This window comes from Oncorhynchus tshawytscha, linkage group LG10, assembly GCF_018296145.1.
Source record: "Oncorhynchus tshawytscha isolate Ot180627B linkage group LG10, Otsh_v2.0, whole genome shotgun sequence".
Taxonomy (NCBI): domain Eukaryota; kingdom Metazoa; phylum Chordata; class Actinopteri; order Salmoniformes; family Salmonidae; genus Oncorhynchus; species Oncorhynchus tshawytscha.
The window spans coordinates 80,896,725-80,922,736 of record NC_056438.1 but is presented as its reverse complement, the minus strand read 5'-3'; the positions used below and the strand labels follow the sequence as shown (position 1 = coordinate 80,922,736).

Genomic DNA, 26,012 nt, shown 5'->3' with positions numbered 1-26,012 from the left:
TAGTATGGTATTAACTGACCCTGTATATAGTATGGTATTAACTGACCCTGTATATAGTATATAGTATGGTATTAACTGACCCTGTATATAGTATATAGTATGGTATTAACTGACCCTGTATATAGTATATAGTATGGTATTAACTGACCCTGTATATAGTATATAGTATGGTATTAACTGACCCTGTATATAGTATATAGTATGGTATTAACTGACCCTGTATATAGTATGGTATTAACTGACCCTGTATATAGTATGGTATTAACTGACCCTGTATATAGTATGGTATTAACTGACCCTGTATATAGTCTGGTATTAACTAACCCTGTATCTAGTATGGTATTAATTGACCCTGTATCTAGTATGGTATTAACTGACCCTGTTTATAGTATGGTATTAACTGACCCTGTATATAGTATGGTATTAACTGACCCTGTATATGGTATGGTATTAACTGACCCTGTATATAGTATGGTATTAACTGACCCTGTATATAGTATGGTATTAACTGACCCTGTATATAGTATGGTATTAACTGACCCTGTATATATTATTAACTGACCCTGTATATAGTATGGTATTAACTGACCCTGTATCTAGTATGGTATTAACTGACCCTGTATATAGTATGGTATTAACTGACCCTGTATATAGTATGGTATTAACTGACCCTGTATATAGTATGGTATTAACTGACCCTGTATATAGTATGGTATTAACTGACCCGGTATATATTATTAACTGACCCTGTATATAGTATGGTACTAACTGACCCTGTATATAGTATGGTATTAACTGACCCTGTATATAGTATGGTATTAACTGACCCTGTATATAGTATATAGTATGGTATTAACTGACCCTGTATATAGTATGGTATTAACTGACCCTGTATATAGTATGGTACTAACTGACCCTGTATATAGTATGGTACTAACTGACCCTGTATATAGTATGGTGTTAACTGACCCTGTATATAGTATGGTACTAACTGACCCTGTATATAGTTTATAGTATGGTGTTAACTGACCCTGTATATAGTATGGTACTAACTGACCCTGTATATAGTATGGTATTAACTGACCCTGTATATAGTATGGTATTAACTGACCCTGTATATAGTATATAGTATGGTATTAACTGACCCTGTATATAGTATGGTATTAACTGACCCTGTATATAGTATGGTATTAACTGACCCTGTATATAGTATGGTATTAACTGACCCTGTATATAGTATGGTATTAACTGACCCTGTATATAGTATGGTATTAACTGACCCTGTATATAGTATGGTATTAACTGACCCTGTATATAGTATGGTATTAACCTGACCCTGTATATAGTATGGTATTAACTGACCCTGTATATAGTATGGTATTAACTGACCCTGTATATAGTATTAACTGACCCTGTATATAGTATGGTATTAACTGACCCTGTATATAGTATGGTATTAACTGACCCTGTATATAGTATTAACTGACCTGTATATAGTATGGTATTAACTGACCCTGTATCTAGTATGGTACTAACTGACCCTGTATATAATATGGTATTAACTGACCCTGTATATAGTATGGTATTAACTGACCCTGTATATAGTATATAGTATGGTATTAACTGACCCTGTATATAGTATGGTATTAACTGACCCTGTATATAGTATGGTACTAACTGACCCTGTATATAGTATGGTATTAACTGACCCTGTATATAGTATGGTATTAACTGACCCTGTATATAGTATGGTATTAACTGACCCTGTATATAGTATGGTATTAACCTGACCCTGTATATAGTATGGTATTAACTGACCCTGTATATATTATTTACTGACCCTGTATATAGTATGGTACTAACTGACCCTGTATATAGTATGGTATTAACTGACCCTGTATATAGTATGGTACTAACTGACCCTGTATATAGTATATAGTATGGTGTTAACTGACCCTGTATATAGTATGGTATTAACTGACCCTGTATATAGTATGGTACTAACTGACCCTGTATATAGTATGGTACTAACTGACCCTGTATATAGTATATAGTATGGTGTTAACTGACCCTGTATATAGTATGGTACTAACTGACCCTAGTATATAGTATGGTATTAACTGACCCTGTATATAGTATGGTATTAACTGACCCTGTATATAGTATGGTATTAACTGACCCTGTATATAGTATGGTATTAACTGACCCTGTATATAGTATGGTATTAACTGACCCTGTATAGTAGTATTAACTGAGTATATAGTATAGTAACTGACCCTGTATATAGTATGGTACTAACTGACCCTGTATATAGTATGGTATTAACTGACCCTGTATATAGTATATAGTATGGTATTAACTGACCCTGTATATAGTATGGTATTAACTGACCCTGTATATAGTATGGTATTAACCTGACCCTGTATATAGTATGGTATTAACTGACTCTGTATATAGTATGTTGTGTACTGCTCACCAGTCATTAGTCTGTAGCTGTGTACTGCTCACCAGTCATTAGTCTGTAGCTGTGTACTGCTCACCAGTCATTAGTCTGTAGCTGTGTACTGATCACCAGTCATTAGTCAGTAGATGTGTACTGCTCACCAGTCATTAGTCTGTAGATGTGTACTGCTCACCAGTCATTAGTCTGTAGATGTGTACTGCTCACCAGTCATTAGTCTGTATATGTGTACTGCTCACCAGTCATTAGTCTGTAGATGTGTACTGCTCACCAGTCATTAGTTTGTAGATGTGTACTGCTCACCAGTCATTAGTCTGTAGATGTGTACTGCTCACCAGTCATTAGTCTGTAGATGTGTACTGCTCACCAGTCATTAGTCTGTAGACGTGTACTGCTCACCAGTCATTAGTCTGTAGATGTGTACTGCTCACCAGTCATTAGTCTGTAGCTGTGTACTGCTCACCAGTCATTAGTCTGTAGCTGTGTGCTGCTCACCAGTCATTAGTCTGTAGCTGTGTACTGCTCACCAGTCATTAGTCTGTAGCTGTGTGCTGCTTACCAGTCATTAGTCATTAGTCTGTAGCTGTGTACTGCTCACCAGTCATTAGTCTGTAGCTGTGTACTGCTCACCAGTCATTAGTCTGTAGATGTGTACTGCTCACCAGTCATTAGTCATTAGTCTGTAGATGTGTACTGCTCACCAGTCATTAGTCTGTAGCTGTGTACTGCTCACCAGTCATTAGTCTGTAGCTGTGTACTGCTCACCAGTCATTAGTCTGTAGATGTGTACTGCTCACCAGTCATTAGTCTGTAGATGTGTACTGCTCACCAGTCATTAGTCTGTAGCTGTGTACTGCTCACCAGTCATTAGTCTGTAGATGTGTACTGCTCACCAGTCATTAGTCTGTAGATGTGTACTGCTCACCAGTCATTAGTCTGTAGATGTGTACTGCTCACCAGTCATTAGTCATTAGTCTGTAGATGTGTACTGCTCACCAGTCATTAGTCTGTAGCTGTGTACTGCTCACCAGTCATTAGTCTGTAGCTGTGTACTGCTCACCAGTCATTAGTCTGTAGATGTGTACTGCTCACCAGTCATTAGTCTGTAGATGTGTACTGCTCACCAGTCATTAGTCTGTAGCTGTGTACTGCTCACCAGTCATTAGTCTGTAGATGTGTACTGCTCACCAGTCATTAGTCTGTATTACTGCTCAGTCATTAGTAGATGTGTACTGCTCACCAGTCATTAGTCTGTAGATGTGTACTGCTCACCAGTCATTAGTCTGTAGATGTGTACTGCTCACCAGTCATTAGTCTGTAGATGTGTACTGCTCACCAGTCATTAGTCTGTAGATGTGTACTGCTCACCAGTCATTAGTCTGTAGATGTGTACTGCTCACCAGTCATTAGTCATTAGTCTGTAGATGTGTACTGCTCACCAGTCATTAGTCTGTAGATGTGTACTGCTCACCAGTCATTAGTCTGTAGATGTGTACTGCTCACCAGTCATTAGTCTGTAGATGTGTACTGCTCACCAGTCATTAGTCTGTAGATGTGTACTGCTCACCAGTCATTAGTCTGTAGATGTGTACTGCTCACCAGTCATTAGTCTGTAGATGTGTACTGCTCACCAGTCATTAGTCTGTAGAGACTGTCACCAGTAGTCTGCTCACCAGTCATTAGTCTGTAGATGTGTACTGCTCACCAGTCATTAGTCTGTAGATGTGTACTGCTCACCAGTCATTAGTCTGTAGATGTGTACTGATCACCAGTCATTAGTCTGTAGATGTGTACTGATCACCAGTCATTAGTCTGTAGATGTGTACTGATCACCAGTCATTAGTCTGTAGATGTGTACTGATCACCAGTCATTCATTAGTCTGTAGATGTGTACTGCTCACCAGTCATTAGTCTGTAGATGTGTACTGCTCACCAGTCATTAGTCTGTAGATGTGTACTGCTCACCAGTGATTAGTCTGTAGATGTGTACTGCTCACCAGTCATTAGTCTGTAGATGTGTACTGCTCACCAGTCATTAGTCTGTAGATGTGTACTGCTCACCAGTCATTAGTCTGTAGATGTGTACTGCTCACCAGTCATTAGTCTGTAGATGTGTACTGATCACCAGTCATTAGTCATTAGTCTGTAGATGTGTACTGCTCACCAGTCATTAGTCTGTAGATGTGTACTTCACCAGTCATTAGTCTGTAGATGTGTACTGATCACCAGTCATTAGTCTGTAGATGTGTACTGATCACCAGTCATTAGTCTGTAGATGTGTACTGATCACCAGTCAGTCTGTAGAGTCATTAGTCTGTAGATGTGTACTGCTCACCAGTCATTAGTCTGTAGATGTGTACTGCTCACCAGTCATTAGTCTGTAGATGTGTACTGCTCACCAGTCATTAGTCTGTAGATGTGTACTGCTCACCAGTCATTAGTCTGTAGATGTGTACTGCTCACCAGTCATTAGTCTGTAGATGTGTACTGCTCACCAGTCATTAGTCTGTAGATGTGTACTGCTCACCAGTCATTAGTCTGTAGATGTGTACTGCTCACCAGTCATTAGTCTGTAGATGTGTACTGCTCACCAGTCATTAGTCTGTAGATGTGTACTGCTCACCAGTCATTAGTCTGTAGATGTGTACTGCTCACCAGTCATTAGTCTGTAGATGTGTACTGCTCACCAGTCATTAGTCTGTAGATGTGTACTGCTCACCAGTGATTAGTCAGTGATTAGTCTGTAGATGTGTACTGCTCACCAGTCATTAGTCTGTAGATGTGTACTGCTCACCAGTCATTAGTCTGTAGATGTGTACTGCTCACCAGTCATTAGTCTGTAGATGTGTACTGCTCACCAGTCATTAGTCTGTAGATGTGTACTGCTCACCAGTCATTAGTCTGTAGATGTGTACTGCTCACCAGTCATTAGTCATTCACCAGTCATTAGTCTGTAGATGTGTACTGCTCACCAGTCATTAGTCCAGTCACTGCTCACCAGTCATTAGTCTGTAGATGTGTACTGCTCACCAGTCATTAGTCTGTAGATGTGTACTGCTCACCAGTCATTAGTCTGTAGATGTGTACTTCACCAGTCATTAGTCTGTAGATGTGTACTGCTCACCAGTCATTAGTCTGTAGATTGTCTGTCACCAGATTGTCTGTACTGTACTGCTCACCAGTCATTAGTCTGTAGATGTGTACTGCTCACCAGTCATTAGTCTGTAGAGTCATTAGTCTGTAGATGTGTACTGCTCACCAGTCATTAGTCATTCACCAGTCATTAGTCTGTAGATGTGTACTGCTCACAGTCATTAGTCTGTAGATGTAGTCATTAGTCTGTAGATGTGTACTGCTCACAGTCAGTCTGTAGATGTGTACTGCTCACCAGTCATTAGTCTGTAGATGTGTACTGCTCACCAGTCATTAGTCTGTAGATGTGTACTGCTCACCAGTCATTAGTCTGTAGATGTGTACTGCTCACCAGTCATTAGTCTGTAGATGTGTACTGCTCACCAGTGATTAGTCTGTAGCTGTGTACTGCTCACCAGTGATTAGTCTTTCCCTATAAAGTGAATATGTAAATGGTCTTTGTGAGGTGATTAATTGTGTATTCAACACAATCCTGACCACCCTGTTTATCTTTATGTTCTGTGTTGTATTAACAAAGAACCAAACAGGGGCGAACGGGCTGAACGCGGAGGAACTAACCAGAACTTGGCCAATAAGAAAGACTCATTTTCGCTGCTAGTTTTGTGATGGTTTTTCTATGGCTTGCACTAATGAATATAACCCTGGATTGTATTTCACACGTGTCCTTTCAGTACGTCATGTGTCTTCTATTCTTTCTGTAGAGCTGACAGCTATAGGTCTATGAGAGGATGATAAATGCGCTCTGCTCAGCCCTTTTTCCTCAATGTTTTGCCAATATAATCATTCTCACTTGTCCTCTATTGGCAGGTGGAGAGAGGATTAGATGAACCTTTATTGTTAAATCAAAGGGAGGAAATCTAGACTGTTCTTCTTACTCTAGTTGCTATTGATTCCTCATTCTACCCCTTTCTTCATTTTTCTCCTTCATTTGAGCTATAATCCACCTTTGTTATAAACCCTCAGTATAGCTGGCAGTGTTACGATGACTTCCTGTCAATTCAGGAAGTACACTAATGTTCCAATTCTATCTCTCTTCAATGGTTTTCAATTAGGAACATGTGGAATTGGAATTTAGTTTTTCTTTCGTGAATTGACTGGAAATTGATTTGGGATTGACTCCAACTCTGTCTCATGTCTCCTCAATGTTTTACAGTCAATCAAAGCACAACCCAGTCCTCTCCCAGTCCTCTCCAAGTCCTCTCCCAGTCCTCTCCCAGTCCTCTCCCAGTATTCTCCCAGTCCTCTCCAAGTCCTCTCCCAGTATTCTCCAAGTCCTCTCCCAGTCCTCTCCAAGTCCTCTCCAAGTCCTCTCCCAGTCCTCTCCCAGTCCTCTCCCAGTATTCTCCAAGTCCTCTCCCAGTATTCTCCCAGTCCTCTCCCAGTATTCTCCAAGTCCTCTCCCAGTCCTCTCCAAGTCCTCTCCCTGTCCTCTCCCAGTATTCTCCCAGTCCTCTCCAAGTCCTCTCCCAGTCCTCTCCCAGTATTCTCCCAGTCCTCTCCCAGTCCTCTCCCAGTATTCTCCCAGTCCTCTCCCAGTCCTCTCCCAGTATTCTCCCAGTCCTCTCCCAGTCCTCTCCAAGTCCTCTCCCAGTCCTCTCCCAGTCCTCTCCAAGTATTCTCGCAGTCCTCTCCCAGTCTTCTCTCTCTACATAAAGAACCTTTGCTAACCCATACTATTGCATGTTATTGTCTCCTCTCCACTGTTAAACTGTCAAATGTTTCCAGATGGCTACATGCTATTTAAAGTGACTGCAAAAAAAACCAATATCCCAGAAATGTTCCATTCGCAAAATCTTTTCTTCTCTCAAATGTTTTGCACAAATTTGTTTACATATTCTGTTAGTGAGCATTTCTCCTTTGCCAAGATAATCCACCCACCTGACAGGTGCGGCATATCAAGAAGCTGATTAAACAGCATGATCATTACACAAGTACACCTTGTGCTGAGGTGGGGGTGCTTTTGTGGGGAACAGCTCATTCTGATTGGCTGGGCCTGGCTTCCCAGTGGGTGGGCCTATGCCCTCCCAGGCCCATTTCACATGTCCTTATCTGAACTGTAACTCAGTAAAATCTTTGAAATTGTTGCATGTTGTGTTCATGTTATTGTTCGGTATGAATGTAAAGAAACACTGTATAGCCTCCAAACATGAATACAACTATTAGTTTTGATATCATGGATGGTCAATCCTTGCATCCAAAGCTTTGTCTATGAATTTGACATTTCCCCCCCAGCCCCATACCTCAGCTGCTTACCAAAAACAGTGGCAGGATGGACTCTTTGTTATAGTTTGAACCTCAGATTGCATCTTTAAATAAAGTTTGTTTTGTCTTGATGCGATCCTTTAGACGTTAAGTTCTGACCCTCCAGCTACATTGTTCTTATTCCTGTTAATGTGGTCCTCTAGAATCAGGATCTGTCAGCTAAAGTTTTGTACATTTCCACAGTACTGTCTCACATGCTGTCTCCTCTATCCTAGATTCAGCCTTCATGATGGTCAACACGTCGGGACGTTTTGCTGGTCAGAAGGCCCTCCTCCTGACCCCCCAGCTGAAGGAGAATGACACCCACTGCGTAATCTTCGAGTACTTCCTGTCTGGCCGCGAGGGGGCGGGACCGGGGCAGCTCAACGTGTACATCAGAGAGAACAACAGTCCACTGGGCATGCCCGTCTGGAACGTGTCTGGGCCAGCTACTAGAGCCTGGGTACAGGTAGAACTGGCCATCTCTACCTACTGGCCCAACTTCTATCAGGTGAGAAGATTTCACCGTACCATACCATACCATACCTTACCTTACCATACCTTACCATACCATACCATACCTTACCATACCATACCATACCTTACCATACCATACCTTACCTTACCATACCATACCATACCATACCATATACCATACCATACCATACCATACCTTACCATACCATACCATACCATACCATACCATACCATACCATACCATACCATACCATACCATACCATACCTTACCATACCATACCTTACCATACCATACCATACCATACCATACCATACCATACCTTACCTTACCATACCATACCATACCATACCATACCATACCATACCATACCTTACCATACCATACCATACCATACCATACCATACCATACCATACCATACCATACCATACCATACCATACCATACCATACTATACCATACCATACCTTACCTTACCATACCATACCATACCATACCATACCTTACCTTACCATACCATACCTTACCATACCTATACCATACCTTACCATACCATACCATACCTTACCATACCTTCTGTTACCTTACCATACCTTACCATACCTTACCTTACCATACCATACCATACCATACCATACCATACCATAACTTACCATACCTTACCATACTATACCATACCATACCTTCTGTTACCTTACCATACCATACCTTACCATACCTTACGTTACCTTACCATACCATACCTTACCATACCTTCTGTTACCTTACCATACCATACCTTACCATACCATACCTTACCATACCTTACCTTAACATACCATACCTTCTGTTACCTTACCATACCATACCTTACCTTACCATACCATACCTTACCTTACCTTACCATAACATACCATACCATACCATACCTTCTGTTACCTTACCATACCTTACCATACCTTACCTTACCATACCATACCTTCTCTTACCATACTATACCTTACCATACTAGACCTTACCATACTATACAATACTATACTATACCTTACCATACCATACCTTACCATACCTTACCATACTATACCATACTATACCTTACCATACTATACCTTACCATACCTTACCATACCTTCTGTTACCTTACCATACCTTCTGTTACCTTACCATACCTTACCATACCTTCTGTTACCTTACCATACTATACCATACCATGCCATACCTTACCATACTATACCTTACCATACTATACCATACTATACCTTACCATACCTTACCATACCTTCATACCATACCATACTATACCATACCATACCTTCTGTTACCTTACCATACCTTCTCTTACCATACCATACCATACTATACCTTACCATACCTTACCATACTAGACCTTACCATACTATACAATACTATACTATACCTTACCATACCATACCTTGCCATACCTTACCATACTATACCTTACCATACCTTACCATACTATACCTTACCATACCTTACCATACCTTCTGTTACCTTACCATACCTTCTGTTACCTTACCATACCTTACCATACCTTCTGTTACCTTACCATACTATACCATACCATGCCATACCTTCTGTTACCTTACCATACCTTCTGTTACCATACCATGCCATACCTTCTGTTACCTTACCATACTATACCATACCAGGCCATACCTTCTGTTACCTTACCATACTATACCATACCAGGCCATACCTTCTGTTACCTTACCATGCCATACCATACATTTGATTTATTTATTTATTTCACCTTTATTTAACCAGGTAGGCCAGTTGAGAACAAGTTCTCATTTACAATTGCGACTTGGCCAAGATAAAGCAAAGCAGTTCGACACATTCAACAACACAGAGTTACACATGGAGTAAAACAAACATACAGTCAATAATACAGTAGAAAAATAAGTATATATACAATGTGAGCAAATGAGGTGAGATAAGGGAGGTAAAGGCAATAAATAGGCCACGGTGGCAAAGTAAATACAATATAGCAAGTAAAACACTGGAATGGTAGATTTGCAGTGGAAGAATGTGCAAAGTAGAGATAGAAATAATGGGGTGCAAAGGAGCAAAATAAATAAATAAAATACAGTAGGGAAAGAGGTAGTTGTTTGGGCTAAATTATAGATAGACTATGTACAGGCGCAGTAATCTGTGAGCTGCTCTGACAGTTGGTGCTTAAAGCTAGTGAGGGAGATAAGTGTTTCCAGTTTCAGAGATTTGTAGTTCATTCCAGTCATTGGCAGCAGAGAACTGGAAGGAGAGGCGGCCAAAGGAAGAATTGTTTTTGGGGGTGACCAGTGAGATATACCTGCTGGAGCGCGTGCTACAGGTGGGTGCTGCTATGGTGACCAGCGAGCTGAGATAAGGGGGGACTTTACCTAGCAGGGTCTTGTAGATGACCTGGAGCCAGTGGGTTTGGCGACGAGTATGTAACGAGGGCCAGCCAACGAGAGGGTACAGGTCGCAGTGGTGGGTAGTACTGTATATGGGGCTTTGGTGACAAAACGGATGGCACTGTGATAGACTACATCCAATTTATTGAGTAGGGTATTGGAGGCTATTTTGTAAATGACATCGCTGAAGTCGAGGATCGGTAGGGTGGTCAGTTTTACGAGGGTATGTTTGGCAGCATGAGTGAAGGATGCTTTGTTGCGAAATAGGAAGCCAATTCTAGATTTAACTTTGGATTGGAGATGTTTGATGTGAGTCTGGAAGGAGAGTTTACAGAGAGTTTTCAGTCTAACCAGACACCTAGGTATTTGTCCACATGTTCTAAGTCAGAACCGTCCAGAGTAGTGATACTGGACGGGCGGGCAGGTGGGGGCAGCGATCGGTTGAAGAGCATGCATTTAGTTTTATTGTATTTAAGAGCAGTTGGAGGCCACGGAAGGAGAGTTGTATGGCATTGAAGCTCGTCTGGAGGGTTGTTAACACAGTGTCCAAAGAAGGGCCAGAAGTATACAGAATGGTCGTCTGCGTAGAGGTGGATCAGAGACTCACCAGCAGCAAGAGCGACATCATTGGTATACAGAGGAGAGAGTCGGCCCAAGAATTGAACCCTGTGGCACCCCCATAGAAACTGCCAGAGGACTGGACAACAGACCCTCCGATTTGACACACTGAACTCTATCAGAGAAGTAGTTGGTGAACCAGGCCAGGCAACCATTTGAGAAACGAAGGCTATCGAGTCTGCCGATGAGGATGTGGTGATTGACAGAGTCGAAAGCCTTGGCCAGGTCAATGAATGCGACTGCACAGTAATGTTTCTTATCGATGGCGGTTAAGATTTCGTTTAGGACCTTGAGCGTGGCTGAGGTGCACCCATGACCAGCTCTGAAACCAGATTATATAGCGGAGAAGGTGCGGTTTGATTCGAAATGGTCGGTAATCTGTTTGTTGACTTGGCTTTCGAAGACCTTAGAATGGCAGGGTAGGATAGATATAGGTCTGTAGCAGTTTGGGTCAAGAGTGTCCCCCCCTTTGAAGAGGGGGATGACCGCAGCTGCTTTCCAATCTTTGGGAATCTCAGATGACACGAAAGAGAGGTTGAACAGGCTAGTACTAGGGGTTGCAACAATTTCGGCAGATCATTTTAGAAAGAAAGGGTCCAGATTGTCTAGCCCGGCTGATTTGTAGGGGTCCAGATTTGGGAGACTGTATTTGGGAGAAGGATAAATGGGGAATGCAGTGCTGTTGACAAGTGTAGGGGTAGCCAGGTGGAAAGCATGGCCAGCCGTAGAAAAATGCTTATTGAAATTCGCAATTATAGTGGATTTATCGGTGGTGACAGTGTTTCATAGCCTCAGTGCAGTGGGCAGCTGGGAGGAGGTGTTCTTATTCTCCATGGACTTTACAGTGTCCCAGAACTTTTTGGAGTTTGTGTTGCAGGAAGGAAATTTCTGCTTGAAAAAGCTAGCCTTTGCTTTTCTAACTGCCTGTGTATATTGGTTTCGAGCTTCCTTGAAAAGTTACATATCACAGGGGCTGTTCAATGCTAATGCAGAATGCCATAGGACGTTTTTGTGTTGGTTAAGGGCAGTCAGCACTGCCTCTTACCTGTGACTCTATTCATGATACAGCACTGCCTCTTACCTGTGACTCTATTCATGATGCAGCACTGCCTCTTACCTGTGACTGTATTCATGATACAACACTGCCTCTTACCTGTGACTCTATTCATGATGCAGCACTGCCTCTTACCTGTGACTGTATTCATGCTACAGCACTGCCGCGTGTGCCTCATTGCTTAGTTACATATTACTTCTGAATATGAACCTCTTGTATCCATGGCAATGGGCCTATGTCCTTCCTCTCCTCTCAGCGCCAGTTCTATATAATTTGAGTTTTCAGCTGCCACCTCACCTCATCACTTCACCGGGGTACATCATCGCACACAGCCCCAGTCACAGTGATTTGGATCTGGACCCTCTATTTCTGAAACTATCCGCCGCCATTGTCGCAACCCCTATTACCAGCCTGTTCAACCTCTCTTTCATATCGTCTGAGATCCCCAAGGATTGGAAAGCTGCCGCAGTCATCCCCCTCTTCAAAGGGGGAGACACCCTGGACCCAAACTGTTACAGACCTATATCCATCCTGCCCTGCCTATCTAAGGTCTTCGAAAGCCAAGTCAACAAACAGGTCACTGACCATCTCGAATCCCACCGTACCTTCTCCGCTGTGCAATCTGGTTACCGAGCCGGTCACGGGTGCACCTCAGCCACGCTCCAGGTAATAAACGATATCATAACCGCCATCGATAAAAGACAGTACTGTGCAGCCGTCTTCACCGACCTTGCCAAGGCATTCGACTCTGTCAATCACCATATTCTTATCGGCAGACTCAGTAGCCTCGGTTTTTCTGATGACTGCCTTGCCTGGTTCACCAACTACCTTGCAGACAGAGTTCAGTGTGTCAAATTGGAGGGCATGCTGTCCGGTCCTCTGGCAGTCTCTATGGGGGTGCCACAGGGTTCAATTCTCGGGCCGACTCTTTTCTCTGTATATATCAATGATGTTGCTCTTGCTGCGGGCGATTCCCTGATCCACCTCTACGCAGACGACACCATTCTGTATACTTCTGGCCCGTCCTTGGACACTGTGCTATCTAACCCCCAAACGAGCTTCAATGCCATACAACACTCCTTCCGTGGCCTCCAACTGCTCTTAAACGCTAGTAAAACCAAATGCATGCTTTTCAACCGTTCGCTGCCTGCACCCGCACGCCCGACTAGCATCACCACCCTGGATGGTTCCGACCTAGAATATGTGAACATCTATACCTAGGTGGCTGGCTAGACTGTAAACTCTCCTTCCAGACTCATATCAAACATCTCCAATCTAAAATCAAATCTAGAGTCAGCTTTCTATTCCGCAACAAAGCCTCCTTCACTCACGCCGCCAAACTTACCCTAGTAAAACTGACTATCCTACCGATCCTCGACTTCGGCGATGTCATCTACAAAATAGCTTCCAATACTCTACTCAGCAAACTGGATGCAGTTTATCACAGTGCCATCCGTTTTGTTACTAAAGCACCTTATACCACCCACCACTGCGACCTGTATGCTGTAGTCGGCTGGCCCTCTCTACATATTCATCGCCAGACCCACTGGCTCCAGGTCATCTACAAGTCCATGCTAAAGCTGGACCTTAAAGCTCCGCCTTATCTCAGTTCACTGGTCACAATGGCAACACACACCCGTAGCACGCGCTCCAGCAGGTGTATCTCACTGATCATCCCTAAAGCCAACACCTCATTTGGCCGCCTTTCGTTCCAGTTCTCTGCTGCCTGTGACTGGAACGAATTGCAAAAATCGCTGAAGTTGGAGACTTTTATCTCCCTCACCAACTTCAAACATCTGCTATCTGAGCAGCTAACCGATCGCTGCAGCTGTACATAGTCTATCGGTAAATAGCCCACCCAATTTTACCTACCTCATCCCCATACTGTTTATATTTATTTACTTTTCTGCTCTTTTGCACACCAATATCTCTACCTGTACATGACCATCTGATCATTTATCACTCCAGTGTTAATCTGCAAAATTGTAATTATTCGCCTACCTCCTCATGCCCTTTGCACACAATGTATATAGACTCTCTTTGTTTTCTACTGTGTTATTGACTTGTTAATTGTTTACTCCATGTGTAACTCTGTGTTGTCTGTTCACACTGCTATGCTTTATCTTGGCCAGGTCGCAGTTGCAAATGAGAATTTGTTTTCAACTAGCCTACCTGGTTAAATACATTTTTTAAAACATTTCACACCCTGATTATCAGTGTTTCTAGGTCTCATTGAGGAAGAGAGAGGAACTCTCCCCTGCATCCCAAATGTGACCCTATTTCCTATGAGCCATGGTCAAAAGTAGTGCACTATATAGGGAATAGGGTGGCATTGGGCCCTGGTCAAAAATAGTGCACTATATAGGGAATAGGGTGCCATTTGGGACATAGAGTAGGACATGGTATATGATGCAGAGGTCCTTCTTGATATCCCAACCAACGGGAGATTAGGCCCCACAGGGCTATTTCATTAGAGCAGGCTACAGGCCCCAGTGTGTGTGTGTGTGTGTGTGTGTGTACTGTATGTGTTTGTGTAAATAACGGTCTCACACTCAAAACTGACCAAATGGTAAAATACTTCTGCAGGCACGAATGATATTTCTTCTCTTCCTCTCAAGGAAAATTAAAAAAGCTAAATGCTCCAAATTACATCTAATTAGCAACACGTGTTAATTATAGGTGTCTGTAATTGCATAGAAACCTAAGGGATTGTGTGTGTGTGTGTGTGTGTGTGTGTGTGTGTGTGTGTGTGTGTGTGTGTGTGATTGTCATAATGAAACCACCTGGTACTCTGATATTATTCAGTAATTACAAGTTATGTTTTTGTAAAGTCCAAACTAGGTCTTTCATCTGAGATAATTACTTCTCTGTCAGGTCATCCTAAAACTTTTGACTGTAACCTGGGGACTTTGATAAACAGAAACTGGCCACTGAGCTAGACTGTAACCTGGGGACTGTTGGCTAATGAGCTAGACTGTAAACTGGGGAGTATTTGGCTGTGAGCTAGACTGTAACCTGGGGAGTATTCGGCTGTAACCTGGGGACTGCTAGACTGTAACCTGGGGAGTATGGACTGTAACCTGGCTATGAGCTAGAAACAGCCATAGCTGGACTGTAACCTGGGGTATTTGGCTATGAGAGACTGTAACCTGGGGACTGACTGTGGACTGTAACCTGGGGTATTTGGATATGAGCTAGACTGTAACCTGGGGACTGTTGGGAGTATGGACTTAACCTGGGGACTATTGATAATAGAGCTAAACAGTAAACTGGGGAGTACTTTGGCTATGAGCTAGACTGTAACCTGGGGAGTATTTGGCTATGAGCTAGACTGTAACCTGGGGAGTATTTGGCTATGAGCTAGACTGTAACCTGGGGAGTATTTGGCTATGAGCTAGACTGTAACCTGGGGAGTATTTGGCTATGAGCTAGACTGTAAACTGGGGAGTATTTGGCTATGAGCTAGACTGTAACCTGGGGAGTATTTGGCTATGAGCTAGACTGTAAACTGGGGAGTATTTGGTTATGAGCTGGACTGTAACCTGGGGAGTATTTGGTTATAGAGCTATGGACTGTAACCTGGGGACTGTATTTGGTTATGAGCCACTATGGACTGTAACCTGGGGACTATTTGGATATAGAGAGCTAGACTGAGCTAGACTGTAACCTGGGGTCGGCTGTGAGCTAGACTGTAAACTGGGGAGTGATTGGTTATGAGCTAGACTGTAAACTGGGGAGTGATTGGCTATGAGCTAGACTGTAAACTGGGGAGTTATTGGCAATGAGCTAGACTGTAAACTGGTGAGTATTCGGCTATGAGCTAGACTGTAAACTGGGAAGTATTTGGTTTTGAGCTAGAAATAAAGTTGACAACATTAAAAGTCATATATTTGCCTCTTTTCTACTGTAGGTATGTAATTAAACATTTATTTATTCTGTTTTTGCTAGCAATATTCATAAAACATTTTGGTGGGAAAATATCCAGTTAAAAAAATATATACAGTGACTTTGGAAAGTGTTTCGGAGCCCTTGACTTGTTCTGCATTTTGTTACGTTACAGCCTTATTCTCAAATGTATTAAATTAAAATACCCCCCCAATCAATCTACACACAATATCCCACAGTGACACAGCAAAAACAAGTTTTTAGAAATGTTTGCTGAATTATTCAAAATAAAACACAGAAATATGACATTCGCATAATTATTCAGACCCTTTACTCAGTACTTTGTTGAAGCACCTTTGGCAGAGATTACAGCCATGAGTCTTCTTGGGTATGACACTAAACTTGGCACACCTTTATTTCGGGAGTTTCTTCCATTCTTCTCTGCCGATCATCTCAAGGTCTGTCAGATTGGATGGGGAGTATTGCTGCACAGCTATTTTCCCATCACTCCAGAAATTTTAGATTGGGTTCAACTCCGGGCTCCAGTTGGGCCACTCAACGACATTCAGAGACTTGTCCAGAAGCCACTCCTGCATTGTCTTGGCTGTGTGCTTAGGGTCATTGTCCTGTTGAAAGGTGAACCTTCGCCCCAGTCGGAGGTCCTGAGCACTCTGGAGAAGGTTTTCATCAAGGATCTCTCTGTACTTCGCTCCGTTCATCTTTGCCTTGATCCTGACTAGTCTCCCAGTCCCTGCTGCTGAAAAACATCCCCACAGCATGATGCTGCCACCACCATGCTTCACCCTAGGGATAGTGCCAGGTTTCCTCCAGACATGATGCTTGGCATTTATGCCAAAGAGTTGATCTTGGTTTCATCAGATCAGAGACTTGTTTCTTGTGGTCTGAGAGTCTTTATGTGCCTTTTGGCAAACTCCAAGCGGGCTGTCATGTGCCTTTACTGAGGAGTGGCTTCCCGTTGGCCACTCTACCATAAAGGCCTGATTGGTGTAGTGCTGCGGAGATGATTGTCCTTCTGGAAGTTTCTCCCATCTCCACAGAGGAAGTCTAGAGCTCTGTCAGAGTGACCATCGGGATCTTGGTCACCTCCCTGACCAAGGCCCTTCTCCCCTGAATGATGAGTTTGTCCGGGCGGGCAGCTCTAGGAAGAGTCTTGGTGGTTCCAAACATCTTCCATTTAAGAATGATGGAGGCCACTGTGTTCTTGGGGACCTTCAATGCTGCAGAATCTGTTTCTGTACCCTTCCCCAGATCTGTGCTTCGACACAATCCTGTCTCGGCGTTCTACTGACAATTCCTTCGACCTCATGGCTTGGTTTTTTCTCTGACATGCACCTGTCAACTGTGGACCCTTAAATAGGCAAGTGTGTGCCTTTCCAAATCATGTCCAATCAATTTAATTTACCACAGGTGAACTCCAAACAAGTTGTAGAAACATCTCAAAGACCTTTCTTCTGAAACTCGTTAGTCTATTCTTGTTCTGAGAAATGAAGGCTATTCCATGCGAGAAATTTCCAAGAAACTGAAGATCTCGTACAACGCTGTGTACTACTCCCTTCACAGAACGGTGCAAAGTGGCTCTAACCAGAATAGAAAGAGGAGTGGGAGGCCCTGGTGCACAACTGAGCAAGAGGACAAGTACATTAGAGTGTCTAGTTTGAGAAACAGACGCCTCACAAGTCATCAACTGGCAGCTTCGTTAAATAATACCTGCAAAACACCAGTCTCAACGTCAACAGTGAAGAGGTGGCTCCGGGATGCTGGCCGTCGAGGCAGAGTTCCTCTGTCCAGTATCTGTATTCTTTTGCCCATCTTAGATTTTTCTTCTTTTTGGCCAGTCTGAGATATGGCGTTTTCCTTTGCAACTCTGCCTAGGTGGCCAGCACCCCGGAGTCACCTCTTCACCGTTGATGTTGAGACTGGACAGAGGAACTCTGCCTAGGTGGCCAGCCAGTCACCTCTTCACCGTTGATGTGAGACACCTCTTCACTGTCACCTCTTCACCGTTGATGTTGAGACTGGACAGAGGAACTCTGCCTAGGTGGCCAGCATCCCGGAGTCACCTCTTCACTGTTGATGTTGAGACTGGACAGAGGAACTCTGCCTAGAAGGCCAGCATCCCAGAGTCACCTCTTCACCGTTGATGTTGAGACTGGACAGAGGAACTCTGCCTAGGTGGCCAGCACCCCGGAGTCACCTCTTCACCGTTGATGTTGAGACTGGACAGAGGAACTCTGCCTAGGTGGCCAGCACCCCGGAGTCACCTCTTCACTGTTGATGTTGAGCCTGGACAGAGGAACTCTGCCTAGGTGGCCAGCACCCCGGAGTCACCTCTTCACTGTTGATGTTGAGACTGGACAGAGGAACTCTGCCTAGGTGGCCAGCACCCCGGAGTCACCTCTTCACTGTTGATGTTGAGACTGGACAGAGGAACTCTGCCTAGGTGGCCAGCACCCCGGAGTCACCTCTTCACTGTTGATGTTGAGACTGGACAGAGGAACTCTGCCTAGGTGGCCAGCATCCCAGAGTCACCTCTTCACTGTTGATGTTGAGACTGGACAGAGGAACTCTGCCTAGGTGGCCAGCACCCCGGAGTCACCTCTTCACCGTTGACGTTGAGACTGGTGTCTGAATGGTATCTGCTTGGTTCTGTCTGTCTTTGTCTGATTGTGCTACTACCTTACTGTTGATATAAAATACGCTAGTCTAAGGCTGGCATGGTAAGACATAACACAACTCTTTCTGTCACATCTCACTACTGTAAAATGAATGATGTCATCACTATGTACCATCCAGAACTATAGAGGAGGACGTAAGGTGTTACAGTATTTGGAGAATGATGTCATCACTATGTACAATCCAGAACTATAGAGGGGGACGTAAGGTTGTTACAGTATTTAGAGAATGAGGTCATCACTATGGGACATGTGTAGGCTAGGCATGCCTCTGGGTGTGTTCCTACTCTGGTCCGCACCCAGTTTTTTGGGTAGGACTGGCATTCCATTTCCCTTTTTAACCCCAGTGCCGACTGCTCACCATAGCTAGGAAATTCTGTTCTATCTATATAAACCATGGGACATAACTCAAACATTCTAAAGGGGACCCACCCTAGTCTGTCGTGTCCTATCTCTTTTATCGTCTCTTCACTCAGGGTCAAATACATGATGTCAAACATTTTCAAATTATTGAAATATTTAAAAAAGTATTTGAGGTACGTTTCGTTTAGCTTGGAGATCTTCACCAGTTATTAAAGTATTTGAAAGTGTTTGACATAAAGATTTGACCATGGTCTAATTCTAACATTCACAGAATTCTGCTTACATTACTGTGAGTAACCCTTAGTATTCTATCATTCTGTAGGAACCCTTAGTATTCTATCATTCTGTAGTAACCCTTAGTATTCTATCATTCTGTATTCTATCATTCTGTAGTAACCCTTAGTATTATATCATTCTGTAGTAACCCTTAGTATTCTATCATTCTGTATTCTAACATTCTGTATTAACCCTTAGTATTATATCATTCTGTAGTAACCCTTAGTATTATATCATTCTGTAGTAACCCTTAGTATTCTATCATTCTGTATTCTATCATTCTGTAGTAACCCTTAGTATTCTATCATTCTGTAGTAACCCTTAGTATTATATCATTCTGTAGTAACCCTTAGTATTCTATCATTCTGTATTCTAACATTCTGTAGTAACCCTTAGTATTCTATCATTCTGTAGTAACCCTTAGTATTCAATCATTCTGTATTCTAACTGTCACGCATTCTGGTCAAAGTATTTTGTGTTTATCTTTATGTATTTGTCAGTCAGGCCATTCTGTGTGGCATGGGGTATTTTATAATTGTGGTGTGTTTGTCTTGGGGTTTTGGTGGTGGTATTGGGATTGTAGCTTAGTGGGTTGTCTAGCAAAGTCTATGGTATTCTAAGTGGTTCTCAATCAGTATTCTAACATTCTGTAGTAACTCTGATTCTAACCATATTTAGGCAGCCATATTCTTTGAGTTTGTATTGGGTGATTGTCCTTAGTGTCCTATGTGTACTCTCTGTTAGTTTGCACCAGATAGGCTGTTTCGGTTTCGTTTATTGTTTTGTGTAGTGTTCGTGTTTTCTTTGTTGTATTAAACATGGATCGCAATCGACACGCTGCAGTTTGGTCCGACTCTCCTTCATCACCACTAGAAGACCGTTACACTATCATTCTGTAGTAACCCTTAGTATTCTATCATTCTGTAGTAACCCTTAGTATTCTATCATTCTGTAGTAACCCTTAGTATTCTATCATTCTGTAGTAACCCTTAGTATTCTAACATTCTGTAGTAACCCTTAGTATTCTATCATTCTGTAGTAACCCTTAGTATTCTATCATTCTGTAGTAACCCTTAGTATTCTATCATTCTGTAGTAACCCTTAGTATTCTAACATTCTGTAGTAACCCTTAGTATTCTATCATTCTGTAGTAACCCTTAGTATTCTATCATTCTGTATTCTAACATTCTGTAGTAACCCTTAGTATTCAATCATTCTGTAGTAACCCTTAGTATTCTAACATTCCGTAGTAACCCTTAGTATTCTATCATTCTGTAGTAACCCTTAGTATTCTATCATTCTGTATTCTATCATTCTGTAGTAACCCTTAGTATTCTATCATTCTGTAGTAACCCTTAGTATTCTATCATTCTGTATTCTATCATTCTGTAGTAACCCTTAGTATTCTATCATTCTGTAGTAACCCTTAGTATTCTATCATTCTGTAGTAACCCTTAGTATTCTATCATTCTGTATTCTATCATTCTGTAGTAACCCTTAGTATTCTATCATTCTGTAGTAACCCTTAGTATTCTATCATTCTGTATTCTATCATTCTGTAGTAACCCTTAGTATTCTATCATTCTGTAGTAACCCTTAGTATTCTATCATTCTGTATTCTAACATTCTGTAGTAACCCTTAGTATTCAATCATTCTGTAGTAACCCTTAGTATTCTAACATTCTGTAGTAACCCTTAGTATTCTATCATTCTGTATTCTATCATTCTGTGAGTAATCATTCTGTATTCTAACATTCTGTAGTAACCATTAGTATTCTATCATTCTGTAGTAACCCTTAGTATTATATCATTCTGTATTCTATCATTCTGTAGTAACCCTTAGTATTCTATCATTCTGTATTCTATCATTCTGTAGTAACCCTTAGTATTCTAACATTCTGTAGTAACCCTTAGTATTCTAACATTCTGTAGTAACCCTTAGTATTCTATCATTCTGTAGTAACCCTTAGTATTCTATCCTTCTGTATTCTATCATTCTGTATTCTATCATTCTGTAGTAACCCTTAGTATTCTATCATTCTGTAGTAACCCTTAGTATTCTATCATTCTGTATTCTATCATTCTGTAGTAACCCTTAGTATTCTATCATTCTGTAGTAACCCTTAGTATTCTATCATTCTGTATTCTATCATTCTGTAGTAACCCTTAGTATTATATCATTCTGTAGTAACCCTTAGTATTCTATCATTCTGTAGTAACCCTTAGTATTCTATCATTCTGTATTCTATCATTCTGTAGTAACCCTTAGTATTCTATCATTCTGTAGTAACCCTTAGTATTCTATCATTCTGTAGTAACCCTTAGTATTCTATCATTCTGTAGTAACCCTTAGTATTCTAACATTCTGTAGTAACCATTAGTATTCTATCATTCTGTAGTAACCCTTAGTATTATATCATTCTGTATTCTATCATTCTGTAGTAACCCTTAGTATTCTATCATTCTGTATTCTATCATTCTGTAGTAACCCTTAGTATTCTAACATTCTGTAGTAACCCTTAGTATTCTAACATTCCGTAGTAACCCTTAGTATTCAATCATTCTGTATTCTAACATTCTGTAGGAACCCTTAGTATTCAATCATTCTGTAGTAACCCTTAGTATTCTAACATTCCGTAGTAACCCTTAGTATTCTATCATTCTGTATTCTATCATTCTGTAGTAACCCTTAGTATTCTATCATTCTGTAGTAACCCTTAGTATTCTATCATTCTGTATTCTATCATTCTGTATTAACCCTTAGTATTCTATCATTCTGTAGTAACCCTTAGTATTCTATCATTCTGTATTCTAACATTCTGTAGTAACCCTTAGTATTCTAACATTCTTCTAACATTCTGTAGGAACCCTTAGTATTCAATCATTCTGTAGTAACCCTTAGTATTCAATCATTCTGTATTCTAGCCAACATTCTGTAGTAACCCTTAGTATTCAATCATTCTGTATTCTCATTCTGTAGTAACCCTTAGTATTCAATCATTCTGTATTCTAACATTCTGTAGGAACCCTTAGTATTCTATCATTCTGTAGTAACCAATCATTAGTATTCTATCATTCTGTAGTAACCCTTAGTATTCAATCATTCTGTATTCTAACATTCTGTAGGAACCCTTAGTATTCTATCATTCTGTAGTAACCCTTAGTATTCTATCATTCTGTATTCTAACATTCTGTAGGAACCCTTAGTATTCAATCATTCTGTATCATTCTGTAGTAACCCTTAGTATTCAATCATTCTGTATAACATTCTGTAGTAACCCTTAGTATTCTATCATTCTGTAGTAACCCTTAGTATTCTATCATTCTGTATTCTATCATTCTGTATGAACCCTTAGTATTCTATCATTCTGTAGTAACCCTTAGTATTCTATCATTCTGTATTCTAACATTCTGTAGGAACCCTTAGTATTCAATCATTCTGTAGTAACCCTTAGTATTCTAACATTCCGTAGTAACCCTTAGTATTCAATCATTCTGTATTCTAACATTCTGTAGGAACCCTTAGTATTCAATCATTCTGTAGTAACCCTTAGTATTCTAACATTCCGTAGTAACCCTTAGTATTCTATCATTCTGTATTCTATCATTCTGTAGTAACCCTTAGTATTCTAACATTCTGTAGGAACCCTTAGTATTCAATCATTCTGTATTCTAACATTCTGTAGTAACCCTTAGTATTTCATTCTGTATTCTAACATTCTGTAGGAACTTAGTATTCAATCATTCTGTATTCTAACATTCTGTAGTAACCCTTAGTATTCAATATTCTGTATCATTCTGTAGGAACCCTTAGTATTCAATATTCTGTATTCTAACATTCTGTAGGAACCCTTAGTATTCAATCATTCTGTATTCTAACATTCTGTAGGAACCCTTAGTATTCAATATTCTGTATTCTAACATTCTGTAGTAACCCTTAGTATTCAATCATTCTGTATTCTAACATTCTGTAGGAACCCTTAGTATTCAATCATTATATCATTCTGTAGAAAGTATTCAATCAGTATTCTAACATTCTGTAGTAACCCTTAGTATTCAATCATTCTGTATTCTAACATTCTGTAGGAACCCTTAGTATTCTATCATTCTGTAGTAACCCTTAGTATTCTATCAGTATTCTAACATTCTGTAGGAACCCTTAGTATCAATCATTCTGTATTCTAACATTCTGTAGTAACCCTTAGTATTCAATCATTCTGTATTCTAACATTCTTAGTATAGTATTCTAACATTCTGTAGTAACCCTTAGTATTCTATCATTCTGTAGTAACCCTTAGTATTCTATCATTCTGTAGTAACCCTTAGTATTCTATCATTCTGTAGTAACCCTTAGTATTCTATCATTCTGTAGTAACCCTTAGTATTCTAACATTCTGTAGTAACCCTTAGTATTCTATCATTCTGTATTCTATCATTCTGTAGTAACCCTTAGTATTATATCATTCTGTAGGAACTGGGTATTATATCATTCTGTAGTAACCCTTAGTATTATATCATTCTGTAGTAACCCTTAGTATTATATCATTCTGTAGTAAAGTATTATATCATTCTGGAGGAACCCTTAGTATTCTATCATTTTGTAGGTATTCTGGAGGGGAGTAACTTGGTATTCTATCATTCTGTAGTAACCCTTAGTATTCTAACAGGACTGGGGGTTGGAGGGGGGACTGGGGAGGTGGAGGGGAGGACTGGGGAGGTTGAGGGGAGGGAGGACTTGGGAGGTGGAGGAAGGGACTGGGGAGGTGGAGGGGAGGACTTGGGAGGTGGAGGGAGTGGAGGGACTGGGGAGTTGGAGGGGAGGACTGGGGAGGTGGAGGGGAGGACTTGGGAGGTGGAAGGGAGTGGAGAACTGGGGAGTTGGAGGGGAGTGAGGGAGGGACTGGGGAGGTGGAGGGGAGGACTGTGGAGGATGAGTGACATTTGGAAGACGTGTGCACATTTATCAGTGTTATTATCGATGTGTCACCTCTCTCCTCAGATGGTGTTTGAAGTGGTGACCTCCGGCCATCGCGGCCTGCTGGCCATCAAAGACGTGGTGCTGCAGGGCCACCAGTGCAGTAAGTCTCCCTCACACACACATACACACCCACACACACACACATTAGCACACACACACATACACACACACACACACACACACACACACAATCACAACACACACACAACACACACACATTACACACACACAAAGAAAGCCCTCACCCCTCTGTCTGCATAAAATACATCAAACTATCCTCCTTGTTCTTTTCCTGACACCTTCAGATATTAATATAGCACAGAGACATTATATCTTTCAACATAGCACAGCGACACACAATATCTTTCAATATAGCACAGAGACACTATATTTTTCTCAAGGTGTTAGGAACACACAACAACATTCCTTCTCATAGCACCAGACAATGGCTATAAAACAATCCATCCCTCCCTCCCTCCCTCCCTCCCTCCCTCCCCCTCTCCCTCTCCCCTCCCTCCCTAGAGAGACAGAACTGGAACGACTAAATGGAGGAGAGAGAGAGAAACAGAGGGAATGACAGAATGGAGGAGAGAGTCAGAGAGAGAGAGAATGAGAGTGAGAGAGAGAGGGAATGAGAGATTGGAGGAGAGAGAGAAACCGAGGGAATTATGAGAGAATGGAGGAGAGGGAGAAACTGAGAGATAATGAGAGAATGGAGGAGAGAGCGAGAGAGGGATGAGAGAAGAGGAGAGAGAGAGAGAGAGAGAGAGAGAGAGATGAGAGAAGAGCGAGAGAGAGAGCGAGAGAGCGAGAGAGAGAGAGAGAGAGAGAGAGAGAGAGAGAATCTTCCATGTATTAAATCACATTTCAATCAAATATATTTATAAAGCCTTTCTTACATCAACCTATGTCACAAAGTGCTGTACAGAAACCCAGCCTAAAACCCCAAACAGCAAGCAATGCAGGTGTAGAAGCATGGTGGCTAGGAAAAACTCCCTAGAAAGGCCAAAACCTAGGAAGAAACCTAGAGAGGAACCAGGCTATGAGGGGTGGCCAGTCCTCTTCTGGCTGTGCCGGGTGAAGATTATAACAGAACATGGCCAAGATGTTCAAATGTTCATGGATGACCAGCAGGGTCAAATAATAATAATCACTGTGGTTGTCGAGGGTTCAACAGGTCAGCACCTCAGGAGTAAATGTCAGTTGGCTTTTCATAGCCGATCTAGAGAGTTTGAAAACAGCAGGTCTGGGACAGGTAGCACGTCCGGTGAACAGGTCAGGGTTCCATAGCCGCAGGCAGAACAGTTGAAACTGGAGCAGCAGCATCGCCAGGTGGACTGGGGACAGCAAGGAGTCACCATGCCAGGTAGTCCTGAGGCATGGTCCTAGGGCTCAGTTCCTCCGAGAGAAAGAAATAAAGA

The 26,012-nt window shown here is 41.7% G+C and overlaps 1 protein-coding gene across 1 annotated transcript in view; it reads left to right on the top strand.

The window, feature by feature from the left end:
* LOC112222543 (receptor-type tyrosine-protein phosphatase mu-like) overlaps nt 1–26,012 on the top strand; it is a 441,501-nt gene that overhangs the window by 50,631 nt on the left and 364,858 nt on the right. Inside the window, exons 2-3 of the mRNA XM_042329181.1 lie at nt 8,092–8,366; nt 24,613–24,691. Coding sequence (XP_042185115.1) covers nt 8,092–8,366; nt 24,613–24,691 — 354 coding nt within the window. The remainder of the gene's footprint in view (nt 1–8,091; nt 8,367–24,612; nt 24,692–26,012) is intronic.